Source organism: Dendrobates tinctorius, unplaced genomic scaffold, assembly GCF_039654945.1.
Source record: "Dendrobates tinctorius isolate UK_male_01 unplaced genomic scaffold, ASM3965494v1 ptg000074l, whole genome shotgun sequence".
Lineage (NCBI taxonomy): Eukaryota > Metazoa > Chordata > Amphibia > Anura > Dendrobatidae > Dendrobates > Dendrobates tinctorius.
The window spans coordinates 5808741-5829058 of record NW_027361742.1 but is presented as its reverse complement, the minus strand read 5'-3'; the positions used below and the strand labels follow the sequence as shown (position 1 = coordinate 5829058).

At 40.5% G+C, this 20318-nt stretch overlaps 1 protein-coding gene across 2 annotated transcripts in view; it reads right to left on the bottom strand.

The window, feature by feature from the left end:
* KCNT2 (potassium sodium-activated channel subfamily T member 2) overlaps positions 1 to 20318 on the bottom strand; it is a 1782840-nt gene that overhangs the window by 681741 nt on the left and 1080781 nt on the right. For both annotated transcript variants that reach the window (XM_073582885.1, XM_073582886.1), the window contains exons 11-13: positions 18637 to 18773; positions 15334 to 15397; positions 5845 to 5953 (exon numbers count right to left, since the gene is read on the bottom strand). In XM_073582885.1, the coding sequence (XP_073438986.1) occupies positions 5845 to 5953; positions 15334 to 15397; positions 18637 to 18773 (310 nt within the window). The remainder of the gene's footprint in view (positions 1 to 5844; positions 5954 to 15333; positions 15398 to 18636; positions 18774 to 20318) is intronic.

Below are 20318 nucleotides of genomic sequence, written 5' to 3'. Positions count from 1 at the left end.
GAGTTAAAAGTGTTCAATAACTGTGTGGGGTTGTAGGATAAGGAAGATAAAATAGTTGTGAAGTAGGTCTGTTTAGCAGACGTGAGAGCAGATTTGAAAGAGAGTCTTGCTTGTTTGAATGCAGTGAAATCATCTTGCGAATGTGTTTTCTTCTCGTGCTGCTCTGCAACCCTGGATACTTGCCGGAGCTTTTTAGTGATGTTATTGGGCCAGAGTTGCCTATTGATACGTCGCACTCTGCCATGAACGAGAGGGGCGACTGCATCAATACCGGATGTGAGAGTGGCATTGTAGAAAGCAGTTGCAGTGTCTGTGTTGTGGAGTGAGGATATGGATGCTAGTGGTAGAATAGAGTCAGATATTTAGTAGATGTTCAGGTGTGTGAGGTTTCTACAGGAGTGTGCTAGTTGATGGAGATGGGTGACAGGTGAGGAGGACAGGGATGAGAAAATGAGTAGATGGTGGTCAGATAGAGGGAGACGGGAGACTGTGAAGTTAGATAGGGAGCAGAGACGGGTGATGATCAGGTCTAGTGTATGTCCGTCTGTGTGGGTGGCTGAGGAGGACCAATGCGTAAGTCCAAAAGATGAAGTAAGAGACAGGAGTTTGGAGGCTGTTAACTGAGGCGTATCAGTAAGGATGTTGAAGTCACCCAGGATGATATTGGAAATGTCAGTGGAAAGAAAGTGAAGAAGCCAGGTAGAGAATTGGTCAAAAAAGGCAGTGGCCGGGTCCGGAGGTCGGTATATAACGGCCATGTGGAGGTTGGAGGGAGAGTAAATGCAGACAGAGTGGGTGTAAAGGGCACGGGTTTTACATTGGAGAGATTGCGGTAGTTCATATTAGGTAGGGAGCGGTAGGAGGGGGAATTATTGGAAAGTACAGCTTTGGGGGTCCAGGATTGAGAGATATGTCGCCAGCAGTGAGGAGTAGCAGAGAGAGGGAGAGCAGGTGGGAGAAGGAGAGTGGCCGGCCTGATTTATGTGTTTGTAGGAGAGATCTGATGTTGAGGAACAGGTCTGCAGAAGAGGTCAGGTGAGGATGTAAGAGGGAATGGGAGATTATTATTTGGTTAGAGGGTGCTGGGGTTTGGGGATAGCGGAGAAGAGTGAGGATTAGTGGAGCAAAAGCTGTGAGAACATTTGTAAGCATGGTAAAGAAGTAAGAGTGGAATGAAAGAAATGCTAGGTCCAGGTAATAAGTGCTTACTGTTCCCATAGTTTAGAGTCTTTTACAATCACAAGGGCAATATACATTATACAGTATTGTCCCTGATCCTTGCGAAAGCTTACAGGCCTGTCCTGATTGCCATATTATTGCGTATTGCATGCATATTGCATTGCTATTAGCATTTTTGGCTGGATCATTGAATGGTTTTACTTGATTTTAAATGTATGTCTCTTGCTTGTTGAATAAATATTTTGTATGGTTTTTGAATAGTTTTTTAAATGTGCACATCATTTAGTAGTATTGTCCTCTTCTTTTTATTGTACTCTTGCCTCTACTACTGGATATAGCACCCAAATACTTAATATATTTATTGTAGTGCACCTTGTGTTTCTCTGTCTAGCTTAAGTTCACATGGAGATGAACAAGCCTATGAATTCATTAAAGAGCTCAAAACGGGTTCAAGTCAGTCCTAGGAGAACTCAAGGCATTTTCCAATCAATTACAGGCCTTTTAGTACTTTGATCCACAGCAGATTTGTTCACCGTGTATGTAATTTTTAGGGAGAATTCAGCAAAACTGGCAAATTCAAATTTCAAATGATCCACAATACTCTAGACCATATCTTCTTTTGAACAAACCTTCTCTCCCTTGTGACAGAAATCAATATGGACAACATAATGTTATCAGATCATGATCGTTGCTCTGCATCACTCCACTTTTCTCAATTACTTCAAAGATTCTAGCTACTGAGCAAAAGTCATGTAGGCCCCCTTGACACGTCACTGTCTCCAGAACTTGTGTAATTTATTAGTGCTATTCACAGTTGCTGGGTACTGACGTCACTGCTAATCAGAGTCACCGAGACCAAGTATTTCTGATCAGAGGGGGCGTAATTAATGATAATACTCATCAGAAATGCCGAGTCACGCTGTCCTCTCTGAGACTCGTCAACGCTGATGAGTCTTATTGTAACTGCTAGCTATTCAAAGTTGCTGAGGCCGGATTGCAGCACAACCCTCACAGATCACAGGAGCTTTTGGCCAAGATAAGCATTCCTTTTTATGCAGGAGTAGATATGGGAAGGCCGAGTCATTGGTCAATTGACAGTTCAACAGGTATCTACTCCATATAGTAGGAGTGTTTTATTTAGGGGTCATAATTGTTATCACATCTCCAACTAATCTTGAAGGGGTTTTCATATGAACAAAGTACATTTTAATTCATAGATCTTGGATTAAAAAAAGTTCTACAGTTGGACTGGATTTTTTTTTAAATGTCCCTGTGCTGAGAAAATCTTATAAATGTCCCCTCCTGTGTACTGTGTAATGTCCGCGTCTGACCATGCAGGAACATGGTCTGATCATACCACAGCTTCTGGGCAGGGGAGGAAGCAAAATCGAGTATACAGACAGGACAGCAGGGGATCACAGCTGATTCTTTCTCTGAGTTAAAACATGTTTAAAAACAAGCAGCAAATCCTTTACATCACAGAAAGAATCAGCTATGATCCCATGCTGAGCAAAGAAAAATCAGCTGACATCACGTCGGTCCCAGGATGCACATTCCAAGTCCAATGACCCAGCGGACATCAAGTGATACAAACAATAGAAAGGAAGAGCATCCAGTCCAGGTGATGATAAAGAGAAAAACCTTTATTCCGCTATGATACGTTTCAACCACAATTGGTCTTTCTCAAGTATACACCAAGCATAAAATGGCAGCCTTAAGGGCCAGTTACACATAGCGATATCGCTAGCAATATCGCTGTAACGTCACTGGTTTTGTGGCGCTGCAGCGATATTGCTAGCGATATCGCTGTGTGTGATACTTACCTCTGACCGGCTCCCCCGCTGATTATCGCTGATCACGCGAGAACGTCCTGGACCGTTTCTCGCTGTCAGCTTCCTGCTGTGGAGACGAGCGACGCATGGACGCGGGCGGGAGGATGTCAGGATCACCTCGTCTGACAGGTAAGTAGCGACCCCTGACCACTGCTATGTCGCTGGTAAGATCTGCCTGTTTGTCAGCTCACTAGCGACCACTTAGCGATGCACCAGCGATCCTGACCGCGTCATATCGTGGTCGGGATCGCTGGTGCATTGCTAAGTGTAACGGTACCCTTAAATAGTGTGGTGGCACATGCACAGCAATCACAAACAAGTTACTGCCCAATTTACATAATTACAAAAACATATACAAAATCACAAAATACACAATAATATATACATTAACAAATGCGATATAAATATCCTATCAATTTAAGAAAAAACACCAATAACCTAGATATATGTTTTTACAGAATCCGCCCCATAACTAATTACAAACCAATCAAATTATGGCATCACGGTTGTTATAGCGACTGCACTCCTATCCAATCTTCCGACCCATGACGGACACAAACACAGAAGCCCCTAACCAATAGGTGCATATATAAACATTGGCACTCCATAAATTAGCTATATTAACTAAATGCACATACTCACACTACCGCGGTGAACCCGGAACACGCCATCATTAACTGCTTCTCTGCCAGCTGACAAGAACCAGCTTGCATCAGCGCACCAGATCAATGAGCTGGGAGTACAATCACATGTCCAAGTCACATGACCACATCCACAGGTCCATGACACAACACGCGCACTCACAAGATTGACAGCTGAATGCAGAGGAGCGATGGTGTCTAGTCATATCAATGGCAACAGGGATACACTCAGGGTGGAGAAAAATTAACTGTTTAGGATCCAAACTAGCAGAATTAGTAGCTTAAGAGCTGTAGTTTAGTCATTCATATGACCACATGTTGAAATCCTAATCACTTGTTATAGAAATCAATCATTCCATTAATTCCTAGCACATAATTAGACCAGGGACAAAACTATTAATACAAAAAATATATTGCATGACATCAAGGGAGGGAACAGATTGTATGGGTAATAATCCAAAAACCATACAAAAAAGCATGTATATAATATCAACGATCTTCCAGATTCTAGATCCCCATATCTTGATATCCTCCCCGGTGCCAAATTCCTATAGTTGAAAAAAGCAGAAGAAAAAGCAAAATCAAACATTAAAAACAATCCACCAATCAAATGCCACTATCTAACAGCAGGGGGTCAAGTCACACAAATTTGTAAATTATAATCAATATTAAGTCCCCTAGGATGCAATGTGCTCAGCATAGAGATCCATCTCATCTCCTTCCTCTTCAAGATCTTCACTCTGTCCCCTCCCCTCCTCTTCAAAGAAACACCATCTATAGCCCAAAACCTAAGTTGTTTAACCGAATGTCTATACTCACAAAAGTTTCTAGGTACTGGTAAATCAAGTAATTTAGTCCTAATGGTGCTCTTATGTTTGCTGATGCATGCTTTGACCTCCATGGAGGTCTCATCAACATACATCAACCCACAGGGGCACACAAGCACATACATAGCAAAGCTTGAAGTACAGGTGCATCTCTCCTTTATTGAGAACTTCTTCCCAGTATGCAGGTGACGAAAATAATCACCTTTTAACATATTCCCACAACATGCACAACCCAGACAGGGAAATTTCCACTGTCTGGGAGGGCATAATAGGCTTTGCATAGATTTATATAGACAGCTCCCCACATCTGACTTCACAAGTTTGTCCCTAAAATTGTACCCATGTCTATATGATGGAATAGGCTGAGAGGCAAATTCAGATACCTGTGGTAAGTCCTCATGAAGTGATTTCCAATGTTTCCTCAATATGTTTTCCAATCTGTTCACTTGATGCGCCATAGGTGGAAACAAATGGTGCACGTGTAGAGACAGAATTGTCCCTTTTCTTAAGTATCTCCTCCCGTGTTAGGCCCACCACCGTATTTTTATAATGTATCAGCTCACGCTTCGGATAGCCCCTTTTAATAAATTTATTGCACATGTCCACAAGTCTCAAATCAAGTCTCTCATCCTTCGTACCCAAATCATCTGACTCCAAGGTAGAGAATCCACCATCTTCCCTTGGTGATTACTACTATAAAGGAGCAGACTGTTTCTGTCCGTCTCCTTAATAAATAAATCCTTACCCAAGATATCACCTTTCTTATATACCATGGAATCCAAAAATTGTACCTGCTCAATAGAATAGGCTAAAGTAAACTTCAACACAGAAAATACACTATTCAACTCAGACTGGAAATTATGAAGGTCATCATCTCCACCTTCCCATATAGCAAAGATATCATCAATCTAATGTCCCCAGGCTTGGACAGAAGGTGGATCTGTACACTTAGCGGTCCTCAAATACAGCGGTATAGATGTTAGCATACATCGGTGCTACGTTGTACAGCATGTGGTCCCATGCTGTCTTGTCTGTGTACTCTTTCTTTCTTCTCCTGCCCAGGAGAAGTGGTATGATCAGACCATGTTCTTGCACGGTCAGATACGGTCATTACAAAGCACATAGCAGAGACACATACAGTACATAAGATTATCTCAGCACAGGAACTTTTTAACACATCTATTTGTACAACTAATTATTATTTGAAGATTGATTAAAATGAACATTGTTTGTGGGCCAACTTGATTTCATTTTAAATGCTTAAAAAGTTGCTGAATTATTTTGCAAATTTTCCATTAAAACATGATAAATAATAATAATAATAATAATAATAATAATAATAATAATGTGAAAAAATAACATTACCTGCAAATTTGACATGGAACTTATTCTCAGGTTTCAATATCTGAACATAAAGGGGACAATTTGGAGCAAAGTCTTTGACGGCCCAGGCCCTCAATATTGTTTGATGGTCCTAAATAGCAAACACATATTAATTTACTGCATTAAGATAATGTGCATTATAGTAATTAGAAGGTTTTCTGTTAGAAAACAATGCTAATAATGACAAAAAGCAGGATACACAACTAATGCTGGAATAAGTGAGATATAACAAAGAGTATAGTTATACATACATCAGTATCCAGGATATTCTAAAATATATGCTTATAAAATTGTAGTAATCTTAAAAGATATCAAGCATAAGTTAAATTTAGTGAAGCAACCATTGTAATGTCCCATCCTTCAGTCACATGATCTTGTCAATGGATAAAAATGTCAATTGATTTTAGATACTATTGGTAAATAAAAGCATCCATACATACAGGCGGAAGACCTGTGAAGACTCAGACATCAAGGTTAGATTTCAGAAAGGCAGATTTTAAGGGATTCAGAAAGAGAATTGGAGGGATCCAATGGCTGGATATCCTTAAAGACAAAAATGTCCAGGAAGGATGGGAAATCTTGAAAAATGAAATTCTCAAAGCACAGTTGTTAACAATTCCGAAAAGAGGGAAGAATAGGAAGCAGTTAAGGAAACCAGGATGGATGAACACAGAACTTAAGCACATGCTAAAAAGGAAGAAAAAAATGTTTATAAAATGGAAAGAGGGAGGCATATCTAAAGAAGAATATAATGCTGTCTGCAGAACCTGCAGGGCACAAATCAGATTAGCTAAAGCTGAAAATGAATTGAGGCTTGCAAGAGATGTCAAAAGCAATAATAAAGGATTTTGGGGATATGTCAAAAGTAAAAGAAAAGTCAAAGATGCTATAGGATTTTTACAGGATGAAAATGATGAAATGGTAAGACAGGATGTTGAGAAGGCTGAACTTTTAAATTCCTATTTTGCATCTGTTTTCTCTCAGAAAGGAAATGTAACATCAACTGTTATTCACTGTCCTATTAAGGGAATAGAAGAATCCAGGATATCTATAAACAGAAAGATAGTGAGGAAACACTTAGCTAGCCTAAATGAATTCAAGTCTCCAGGTCCAGATGAATTACACCCCAGAGTACTGAAGGAGATAGCAGAAGAAATTTTTGAACCCCTCTCTATAATCTTTGAAAATTCTTGGAGAACAGGAGAAGTGCCAGAAGACTGGAGAAGAGCAAATGTTGTTCCTATCTTCAAAAAGGGGAAGAAGGTGGACCCAGGTAACTATAGGCCGGTGAGTCTGACTTCTATACCAGGAAAGATCTTTGAACAAATTATTAAACAACATGTATGTCAATACCTGGATAAGAATGAAGTGATTAAACAGAGTCAGCATGGGTTTGTAACTAATAAGTCATGTCAGACTAACTTAATTTCCTTCTATGACGGTATCACTGATTGGGTAGATCAAGGAAATGCTGTAGATATAGTATATCTTGACTTCAGCAAAGCATTTGACAAAGTCTCTCATACAATCCTTATTGAAAAAATGATTAAGTATGGAATGGACAAGGCAACTGTTAGGTGGATTCATAACTGGCTTAGTGATCGGACCCAAAGAGTGGTCGTAAATGGCTGCACATCCAGTTGGAAGAATGTCTCAAGTGGGGTACCACAGGGCTCTGTCCTGGGCCCTGTATTGTTCAACATCTTTATCAACGATTTAGATGAAGGAATTGAGGGTAAACTGATTAAATTTGCTTGCAGACACAAAGCTAGGAGGGATAGCTAATACTAGAGAAGAGAGAGAGAGGATTCAAAAAGATTTAAATAAACTGGAGAAGTGGGCAGCAACTAACAGAATGGTTTTTAACAGGGAGAAATGCAAAGTACTACATCTGGGCAATAAAAATGGAAAAAGCATATATAGAATGGGAGGAATAGGGCTAAGTGACAGCACATGTGAAAAAGACTTGGGTATACTAATAGATCACAGACTGAATATGAGTCAACAGTGTGATGCAGCAGCAAAAAAGGCAAATGCAATTCTAGGATGTATTAACAGAAGCATACAGTCTAGATCACGTGAAGTCATTATTTCCCTCTACTCCTCTTTGGTCAGACCTCATCTGGAATATTGTGTCCAGTTTTGGGCACCACATTTTAAAAAAGACATCAACAAACTGGAGCAAGTTCAGAAAAGAGCGACCAGAATGGTGACCGGTCTGCAAACCCTGTCTTATGAGGAAAGGTTGCAGGATTTGGGAATGTTTAGTTTGCAAAAGAGAAGACTGAGAGGAGACTTAATAGCTGTCTACAAATATCTAAAGGGCTGTCACATTGTAGAAGGATCAACTTTATTCTCATTTGCACAAGGAAAGACTAGAAGCAATGGGATGAAACTGAATGGGAGGAGACACAGATTAGATATTAGAAAAAACTTTTTGACAGTTAGAGTGATCAATGAGTGGAACAGGCTGCCACGAGAAGTGGTGAGTTCTCCTTCAATGGAAGTCTTCAAACAGAGGCTGGACAGACATCTGACTGGGATGATTTAGCGAATCCTGCTTTGAGCAGGGGGTTGGACCAGATGGCCCAGGAGGTCCCTTCCAACTCTACGATTCTATGATTCTATGATTCTATGATTCTATGGTTGTCCAAAATCAGTTGATTGTGCCAGTGTGATGGACACCGTATCAGACTCATGCATATATAATTGGGGGCATGCAAATATAATGAATTAAAGGATTATAATTATAATAAATTGTTGGGAGACATGTACTTATGATGCATTGTAGGGCTGCAATTATAATGAACTGGTTAGAAGCATATAATTTTAATGAAATGGTGAAGGCAGGGCTGAACCGGACATTTGGCAATTCTGGCAAATGCCAGAAAGGCCTGTCTGGTCATGGGCCGAATTGTCTGCTACATTGTTCTCAGAACCTGCATCCTCAAGACGCATGTGACCGATGCCTTCACATGCCTTCCCCTCTTTGGACACTGTTCACATGAATTAATATTATGATTGGGTCACTGAGGAGGAAAGCAAGACCAAGCTAAGCCACAGAAAACCAGAGAGGTTGGTAAATAAGCGGATTGCAGACCCCTGATCCTATCCACACAACTAGCAGTAGCCGTGGAGCGTACCTACGATGATCCTAGACGCCTCGACACAGCTGGAGAACTAAATAAGCCTAAAGCAAGAAAGGGGAAATCTAAACTGCCCCAAAGCAGACCCCAAAGGAATAGATAGCCCCAAACATATATTGTCGGTGAGACAAGATGAAAACACAAGCGCAGGTAGGAAAATAGACTGAGCAAATGATGGGACCCACACTAACTAGACAGGACAGGAAAGGAAAGACTCTGTCTGCAATCACGCAAAAAACCCTGCAAAAAATGCCCAACACGTCTGATAGAAAAAATACTGAAGTCACTAGACTTCGCCCACTATATCAGTACTCTCATATATTCTGAAAGCAGAACAAAAAGAGGCCAATCTAATAAGGGACAAAAACAAACTGGCACAAACAGCAACATAAGGATGGAAATTCAGCACAGCCCCAGCCGGGGCTGGCTGACCACAGAAAACTGAAATAGACAAAACCAAATCAAATGTGAACAATAGCAAAAGAACACTTAGCTTGAGAATGCAGGCACTGAGCTGGAACCTAAGACCTCAGGAGGCAGGAAGAAAATCTCCAGCAGGGATAGAGGGAGTCGGCTGTCTTAAATCCAGTCAGAAACTCCAGATCTCCAGTCATCCTCCTCATTATCAGGTGGCAGGCCTCTGTTAATTAGATCAGCTCCATTACCTCCAGTAACCACCAGAGGGAGCTCGGGAAGAGAACTCGCGATCCCTCTATCAATATAACCAGCTTCACTCCCTTCACTAGTAACCAGAGGTAGGCCAGAAAGTGAATTCTCAACAGATTAAGTGTGGTACCTTGTCATTTATCAGTGCTAATGTGCTCCTGTAATGTTGCTGTATTGTGTATGTGCTTGATATGTACTGTTTATAAGATTAGGGATAGTATAGGCTAATAACATAGAACAATAGTGAGGGGCACCATAGAGATAGGGAATGAAATAGAGTAGTATAGCAAGCATTAGGGGTTTTTCAGTTGGGAGTGGTTACAGATGAGTGCAGCATAGAGCAGTGGGATATAGGGAGGCACTTCTTAGTTAGTGTTCAGTGCAGGGCAGATGAATCAGTGAACAAGGACAGTTTGACAGCCGTAGGGATTAGGTTGCTTTGGCAAGAAGGGGCCACAGGCTGAGTGTCGTGCAGGCGGTCACCTGCTTACACAGGATCTTTCCAAGGAGGATCCGAAGCTTACGGCAGGGATTACATGAAGCTGGGATGGTGAGTCTTTTACCCTTTTATTTTGAAGCCAGACCAGGTGAATGGCAGGAAGCTGGTGGGCCTAAAGACATGGATGGGACAGAGATTATCCAGGAAAGTGAAGTGATTGCTGGAACAGGACAAGGATTGTCCTGGAAAGAGCAGGGATTGTCAAGGAAGAGCAGATATTCCTACAACTGGACAGGGAGAGTCCAGGAAGAGCAGAGATTGCTACAACATTGCAGAGATTGTCCAAGAAGGGCATAGGTTGCTGGAAGGGGCAGGGATTGTCCAGGAAAGAGTAGTGATTGCTGGAACAGGACAGGGATTGTCCAGAAAAGAACAGTGAATGCTGGAAGGGGCAGGGGTTGTCCAGGAAAGAATAGTGATTGCTGGAACAGGACTGGGATTGTCCAGGAAGAGCAGAGATTGCTACAATGGGACAGGGATTGTCCAAGAAGAGCAGAAATTGCTACAACATTGCAGAGATTATCCAAGAAGGGCATAGATTGCTAGAAAGGGCAGGGATTGTCCAGGAAAGAGTAGTGATTGCTGGAACAGGACAGGGATTGTCCAGAAAAGAACAGTGATCTCTGGAACAGGACATGAATTGTCCAGGAAGAGCAGAGACTGCTATGACTGCTTTGACAGGAAAGAGAATGTCCATGAAGAGCAGAGATTCCTAGGAAGACAGGGAAGTCTTAGTAATGTCACTCTGTACACACTGTGCCGCATCTGTAATGAAAACCCTACTTATAAGTAAAGTTGAACTATTAAAAATGGACATTGAATCTGGAGTTGTTTATGAGACCCGTGGATCTGGAGCCAGAATGACAGAAACAGAGGAGACTCCAGCAGTAAATATGTGTTCTGTTGCGCATGCTGCACATACAGCAGAAAGGACATCATGTTTCATCTAAGGTGCACCAGAGTGTGGGAACACTACAGCTCGTTTCCACGATTACCACCCTGGCCGTCTTACACATATACTGTTAACAGCTAGGGGCTATGAGGTGAAACATCACACTATATGAGGGGTTGCTTGGGTACCATCATACTATAAAGGGGCTGTGAGGTGCACTATAATATGTAAAGAGCTGTGGAGTGTACCATCATACTATATAGGGTGTGTTGGGAGGACCATTATACTATATAGGGGGCTATTGGAGGGACCATCATTCTACATAGGGGGCTATGAGTTGAAACATCATACTGTATGGAGGGTTGATGGTGGTACCATCATTCAATATAGGGGCTGTGGAGTGTAACATAATAATATATAAGAAGTTGTGAGGTGAACCTCCATGCTTAATGGGGGTCTTGAGGGGGACTATCATATTATATAGGGGCTGATGCAGGGACCATCATACTACATAGTGGCTGTGGGGGACCGTCATATAGTATTGGGGCTATGGCGGATCTGCATAGTGTATGGGGGATCTATCATACTGTGTGGGGTGACCATCTTACTGTGTAGGGTGGTTGTGGTGGAAATCATGCTATGCGTGGTGGCTTTGATGGACATTATACTATTTGGAGGTCTGTGGGTACATTATACTATGTTGGGGGCTGTGGTAACCATCATACCTTATGGGATATTATGAGGGACATCATACTGTATGGGGGTTGTGGGGCATCATCCTTTGTGTAAGGTTTGTGGGGTAATCCTACTGTGTGGGATCATCATACTTTGTCAGGGCATAATAATCTATGGGGTCATGAAAGGGGTATAATAGTGAGCTTTTTTCCTTCTCCATTTCTTAAAATTTTGGGAGCTATCCTCTTCTTTGATGTCATAGGACTTTTCATATGGGCTTATGCATATATATGTGCCCTGGTCAGGTGCATTAATAAAGAGGCACTGAGGGCCATTATTATAAGGAAGCACAATAAGAGGGATTATTATAATTTAAGGGGAAGGAAGGAGTCTTAATTACTATTAATATAAGAAATTAGAGGAAATATTTTTACTATTATAAGGAAATACAGGGTCATTATTATAAGAGATCAAGAGGTGGAATTATTAAAGGAGGCACAGGGGAATTATTCTAAGGTATCACAAGTTGTGGTTTGTGTAGAGGTGGTAGAATGTGAGGAAGGTACTGGAAAATCAGTAAAATTAAGTTGTCTGTGTGTTACATTTTGCATGAATGAGTTATGGTTGGAAAAAGAGGTCATGGTAGTCTGGACCAAATACAAAGGGAAAGGGAAAATGAATGACAACAATCATTGAGGACATCACTGGTGAGAACCTGCACAATATACACATACAGTATATGGTCTGCAGAGCACTGGTGTAAAACTGATATCACCATTATATGGTCACTGTGTAGGAGGATGGACCTGGCTAGGGCTACTTCACGCCTCTGGACTGGAACTGTCGGGTCTTTCACCATCGTTGCTGGGGGGAACATTTCTGACCTGAACAAACCTGAGCACCTGACTTTAAGGAGTGGGTCAGTTATAAAAGGGAGGAAGCGCGTGCTTTTGGGGCTTTTTGGCGGGAGTAAAGCTGACCCGAAGGGAGACGGTTGACTCGGTCTCCACATTGCCTGACACAGCGCACTACCAGGTCGACCGCCTTCCCTCCGCCTTGCACGCTGATTGTGCGTTGCCTGACCGCTCATTACCTGTGACTAAGGTCTATAGCTGCCCTCGCAGATCGGTGTCCCCGACTAGGTCCAACACTGCTGAGCCTTGTCACCACCCTGTAAATGAGGGCGCGTCGGCGACCTGCACCCAGGGTTCTTATGCTACGCATTCAGGGCCAGAGTGCTTCACCTGTTATTCATCGTGTACCAGAACTGAGAATCTTCTCCGGGAAAAGCCCATGAGCACCGTTTTATGACAGAGACTGTGCAGAAACTTCATCCGGGACCATTTCAACGCTATCTCATGACACCTTCGCCGCCATTGAAGTCTTAGCATAGTGGTTTTGGTTAAAGTAGTTGTCCAAGCTTGAATTTAAAGTTTGCAGTGACTCTGTGTGACTGAAGACTTCTGAATCCTGACAGAATTCGCTCACTGTGAGAATTCTTCAGCGCTGTCACTGGGAGTTGGTGATTATGTGCAGTGGCATAACTTGAACAGCATGGGCCCCAAAGCAAAAGCTCTATTGGAGCTCCCAGTTATTGGAAATCTTTAATAGCACTGGACTTTTATATAGGCCAAAGAGTTTTTTGGGACTCCAAAGGCTTCAGGGCCTGTGAGATTGCAACCCTAGGACCTACTGTAGATACGCCCATGTTCATTTTATCGCAGGTATGTGATTTGAATACATGTGGTTACCTACACTTTATTGTTCGGGTTCGCCCATCACTATTGTTGGGTCTTAAGGACTGTAGTTGAGGAATAATGATCAAAGAAAGCGTAACCATTTTAATTTTCATTTAATAATGTGACTGCTTTTCACATCAACCAAATGGTAATGGTACAGTATGGATTAACTGCACTTTGGAGAGGTGAGGAATATGGTTGTTTATTTTTTTGCAGGGGATATGGGCATAGGTAGATTAGGCATAAAGTATTTCTGTTGTTTATTATTTTCTGTTTATTTACAGATGACAAGGGCGTCCATAGAATGGGTGTTGAGTATAACTTTGCTTGTTATTTATAAATAAATTTGTAAAGACATCTCTCCATTACTAACCTGTGGAATTGATGGCATCTGACATCATCTGGCATCTAATAGATGCGCCTTTTTTCGGGGTGGCTGCAGGCTGCTGTTTTTAGGCTAGGGGAGCCAATATCCAAAGCCCCTTACCAACCTGAGTATATTAGCCCCCATCTGTCTGTTTAGCTTGGATGTTTGTCAAAAATGGGGGGACCCCATGCAATTTTTTAAAATTATTTAAATATTTTAAAAAAACGGCATGGAGACCTCTCTATTCTTGATAACCAGCCACGATAAAGCTGACAACTGAGGGTTGCTTCCCCCAGCTGTCAGTTTTATCATGCTGATAATCAAAAATAGAACAGATCATCCCCACCCCACATCATTTTTAAAATGTAATTGTTTATTTATAGTGCAGGTGCCTGCTCTCACTGTGATCTAATATTAATCGTTTGAGAAGCTTTATGGCTATTGGTCCCCTCACAGAATATTAACTTCAGCCCCCAGCTGTCGGCTTTCCCTCAGCTGGTTTTGAAAAATAGGGGGCCTCACACCGTTTTTAATCATTTATTTAAACAATAAATACAAGTACAGAAAAATAAGCATGCAAAACACTGAATAATAATAATAATAATAATCTTTATTTTTATATAGCGCTAACATATTCCGCAGCGCTTTACAGTTTGCACACATTATCATCACTGTCCCCGATGGGGCTCACAATCTAAATTCCCTATCAGTATGTCTTTGGAGTGTGGGAGGAGTACAACCGGAGAAACCGGAGTACCCGGAGGAAACCCACGCAAACACGGGGAGAACATACAAACTCCTTGCAGATGTTGTCCTTGGTGGGATTCAAACCCAGGACCCCAGCTAACCACTGAGCCACCGTGCTGCCCACGGTGCTTTGAATAGAAATCAAACTGACATATTTCTATGTATGTATCTATCTCTCTATCACGTTCCTCATCGCTGTGTATTTCTATCAATTAACATCTTTAATGCATAAAACTCTTTAGTTTCTATACTGCATTTCATTCCATATGTGTTACACTGACAGCAAACTGACAGCACACGACACACAGACAAGGATATCACACGGACACACAGATCTCACACAGATGTCACACACATACATACCGATGTCACAGGGACACAGACCACAGATCTCACCAGTGATGGTTTTTCCAGTACAGGAATAACCAGGACATGTGAAGGGAGCCTTAGACAGATTTTGCCTGTGACCTGAGAATTTTGGAGACTGATGTATCACTCCAGGGGGACAAAGAATCAGATTTCGCTTGTAAGATATTATACATTTCTTATTTTCACTAGTTTTATTGATTTATTATAAAAAATTGAAAGAATGGTTATTGCTTAAGTCAGCTAAACATCAAACAAAATAACCTTACCTGCCTCTGCCTGTCTTTCTGCTCCGATCTCTATTAGCAGCAAATAATGTTTGACAATAAAATATGTGAGCAATAAATGTACTGTGAATACGCAATATTACTTACAGCTGCTGTTCTATCTACTTCACATCTGCTGCTCAATATAAAACATGCCTCTGCATCATCCATTCTGAAAGAAAGAAAAACATGTCCAGACTTCAGTATATAATATATAGATATGAGAAGATCTTTGGAAATTTGAATTTGCTCACTTTGCCAAACATCCCAAAAAAATCTATTAGCAATGAATACATTTGTGCAAATGTTAGTACTGGAAAACTTGCAATTGCTTTGAAAATACATGTGGAGGAGAAGGGAAAGAAAGAAATTCCTGCTGACTATAAGAATTGACATTCTAAAGGAGAGAGAACGAGAGGAACCCACTGATCAAAGGAGCATACACTACTGAGGAGAGAGAGGAACCCACTCATCATAAAAGACCATGCTAACCATAACCCTGTCTAATGTAAGTCTGTAAGGGTAGGGTCCTCTCCCCTCTATACCTGTCTGTCACTATTAGCTTGTCCATTGTGATTTTGACTTGTGTTTTATATGTAACCCCTTCTCATGTACAGCATCATGGAATCAATAAAAATAATGCTATAAAAATAAACAATAATACAGGCAAGAGAAAGAGAGAGGACCTTGTTGACCATATGAGTTTACATTCTACAGGAGAGAAAGGACCCCGCTGATCATAAGTGATTACACTCTACAGGAGAGGTAGACTTACCCAGTGACACTGGAGAAGGAAAATTACTCTTCCATACAAACTGTGCTCTGCTGGTAACCACCTATCTGTGATGGCCCAGGTACAGGTAAGATAGTCCAAGAGATGACATAACTGCAGGGCAATATGGGTTCTCCCATTCGGCAATGCAGAATGTCATTAGCCAACTCTGAGGTGCTTCAAAAGTGTGGGGATTGATGACAGGTAAGTTTTCTTTGTTTTTTAACTCTTGAATTGAATCTCAAAATGTTTGCATTAATGTGAAACTTCAAAGTTCATGGAAATTCAACTCAAACTCGATTCTTCATGACTTGATCCAATCATCTCTAATTATATGAATTGACTTTTTACATGTATGTACTATTACAATTTTTTTATTATTTCAATGATAACTGTTTAATGAGATTGCTGATCACCTGGGGTTAAAAAAACCAAGATTGAAGCTAGATCCAGTCCTGACGACTTAACCAATTTGGTGCCCCTGCCAATATCATGTCTGACACAGAGTGGAATCTCCATATGTAAGTTCATAAATGCCCCTCTGACATGAATACTGAGTATTAATGAATTGTCATGACAGCAGGAAGTATAATATAAAGTAGATATAAAAAGCCAACAAACCCCATGTTAAAATGAAAATGCCAGGATTTTATCATGTAAAAAAGTCATAAAAAATAATCATTTCTGAACTCTTTCCACCTATAATGTCACCCAAAATCTTACAAATCAATATGGAAACAAACTGAAATTATTATGAAGGGAAAAATGAAAAAGTCAAAACTAAAATATGGTTACATTAGTGTTGCCATCTTCTTATAGTAGGGAACATGGTGGTTGTGCTCAGAATTAGCCAATCACATTTAAACCTACGCTTAAATATTAGTCAGTATACAGCTGCTATCATTTGAAATTATTCTCATTAACCTCATATAAAGATTTGCTGTTCCAGTAGGATTTTCCTGAAATTTTCTGAAGATGTTGAGATGTCAACAATGACCCTAACCATATCTAAAAATCAACAAAAGAATAGCTTCACTAGAAGAAGATCAACATTTTGGAATAGCCCAATCACAGCCGAGACCTAAATCCAATTGAAAACCCCATTGGATTTTTTGCGCTTCAATTGGTTGACAATGCTCACAATTAGAGATGAGCGAACTTGTTTGGAAAACTTTCTCCAATCTCAAAGTCGGCGCGAACGTTGCATATTCAGATTTGTGTTCGAATTACCGAACATTTTGAGCAAAATTCGGTAAATGATTGAGTTTCCACTAAGGCTGTGATCTTACCCTACATTCTGATCAGCTGTAACGTTATCACTGGAAAGGTCATTACCATCGATTAGAGCTTTGCAGTGACATGCTGTCACATGTCAGCATGACCCTGCAGCTGTGACTGTGTCCCACGGTATGCTAAATCATTACTGCCAGTCTGAAAGCCTGAGTTCTCACACTGACAAATGACAGCGTGAACCCGCAGCTGTGATAGGAGGTAAAAGTTTACTTCTGGTCACTGGCATCAGCTCATGTGACTACTATTCCCATCAGCCTACGCCTGCTGACGCTAATAACAGCGAGAGCATGCAGCGGCTGAAGGGAGTGTTCATCAGTCGGCGCCTGTGCGCTAAATAAATAATTAAAAAAGAAAAACGCCATGGGTTTCCCTGTATTTTTGCATGCAAATTGCCTCTTCAAAAGGAAAAGGACTTGAACTCTATAGCGCCACCTGTTGGTAGTAGCGATCCTACAAGTCACAATCAACCCTTTAACGAGTCTTACAATATGACTTAGGATAAAAGCTTAATCAGAATCTCAATTTGCAGACACGGTGTTTTGAGCTATTGGCCCTTGTCAGTGCAAAGTATGAGAACTGACTTGGCTAGGTGAGAGGCTCTGGACTGAGGTCTAAGGGGTAAGGTTTCTCCTTGTGGAGAGTGACATACCTGTATTTTTGATAACCAGCATGACAAAACTGACAACTGCTGACTAATTTTTCTTTAAAAAAAGAGTGTTAAAAAAAAAAATATAAGGAAAACTTCCCTGTGCTATTAATTTTTTTAATGTTCTGTTATGTAAATATAGAATTTTATTGTATTGACAATGAGACATACTGTATATACTCAGAGCAAGCAAGTTCTAAATGCCTCGAGCCTATTTTTATGATACCATAATAATTACGAGAATGAGTCATTATAATAATATCATATCATCGACCCTCACTTATCCTTACAGTCATAGTTTGGCAGCTAATTTGCTTTTGTTTCTGTATGGCATTTCAGAATTTAGAGAGAATTTCTTGGAAGGTTGTATGTCCAGGGACCGAAAATGGTCATTCATAAATATAAAAGTTTGTGTTTGAATGGAAGTGCATTTGTAAAATCCACACTTAAATTGAAAAGACAGCTGATCTTATGTTGAAAAGCAGCTTTGACATGTTCTTGCTCATGGCAGCTTTTATTTAGTGAATTTGTGAATTTTCAAGGGATTTTGCAGAATTTATGTTAAATTTTAATGTCTAACAATCTTAAATTCTCATTGAAAACAGATCTGTTCCTCATATAAAAAATGATCTTTAAATACAGAAAAACTTGTTGGCACTGATTAAATAATAATTAGGAGAAATAGGGAATAAATACTTACTTTGCTCTTAATAGATCCTGATCTTTAAGTACAGAACCCTGTAAGTAGATGACTCTTTGAGACCACATTGGGATCTGGAGAACACGTCTGACTTGAACATCCATCTCCGTGGGACACAAGATAACCACATAATAATCCTGTTTTTTTTAAAAAAAAAAAAAGATGGAAATTATGAAAATATACAGTTTATACTAACATTTAATGTGGTTTGATAGATTTATAATTTCTGGCAGAGTTAGCCTATGCCATGTTGCAATTTCCAGAAAAAGCCAGGGCCAAACCATTGAATTTTGACAAAAAAAGATGAATTATAGGCACATAACATAGATTAAAGCACAGCTCCCGCATTTTTTATTGCAGTGCTGGAACACTGCTCCTAATGTAAGTTCCCTGCCCATAATAGTTTACTTACCAGTCTTCATCTTTATATGTTCTCGGAGTCACTCCGGTTGGTTATTTGCAGGTTGTAACATTCAGGATTGCTCAAGTGTTTCTTGGGCATTCCGGAAGTAATAACTCTTTGTAATGGGCCTGACTCGGCTCCGGGAAGTGCGGAAGATGGTTTCTAGTAAGTATAATACTAGGGTCAGAAAACTTACATGGGAAGCACCACTCCAGCGCTGAAATGAAAATAAAAAACCTCTGGAGTGGTGCTTTAAGGATAATGTTATCAATTAATGAATCTATGAAGAAAGAGACTCCAACAGCAAGTGGTGTGCTTCAAGTTGGGTTGAGATCAAGTAAACTATGCAGTCCCTGTTGTAGCTAGACAGAAGCTGAACACTAAATTAGAAAACAAACCTTTTGATTTAACATCTAATTATTTCCTTATTGTCTTTTTAGTAATTAAGAAATAGGTTATAGATACTGTAGAGATGAGCAGATCTATGCATGGAAAATAAAGTTTCAGTCGAATTACATGCTAATCAAGGTTTTTTTCAAATTTGAACATTTTGAGGTTCGATTTTTTTAGCTAAAAAAATTAGATAACAAAAAAACTTGCTTGTCTGCATTTATGGTCTCATGTTATTTTGGATTGCTGTGCAGGCCTCCCCGTAATGTCCTCCAGCTATGACATCTTGCAGGCTACCATACCTTGTGCAGTGGTGGTCAGTATCTGGGCCATCACAGATCAGTGGTTCTCAGTGAACCACAGTTTGTACGGCAGAGTCACTGGGTAAGGGCTTGCTCACACAAGCGTATAACTTGGACTAGTGCTCTCTGATGTTTTACTGGACAGCACTTGGACCAATGTTATACTATGAGGCTGTGCTAATCTGCATTTTTTTCTCATTCTGATTCACCATGAGAAAAAAATTGCAGCATGCTCTGAGTGGATTTACAAATTGAATGACGCGCACCCATACAAGTCTGTTGGTGTGTGTAAAATATCGGACTGCACCGCACCAGACTCATATGAGAGAATCAGATTACACTAAGTTGACACACTCTGATCAAACTCAGAGAAGGGTGTCATTAGCATAATCGATCTGATTGTCTTATTGAGAGAACTTATTGAGATATCGCTAGCAATATCGCTATAACGTCACAAGTTATAGCGATATTGCTAGCGATATCGCTTAGTGTGACAGTACCTTAAGATTTTATGATGAGCAAGATTGTCTATCTTATCTCCACCACATGTATTTCAGAGCACTTTCAAGCTTTCCAGTATAGGAGTT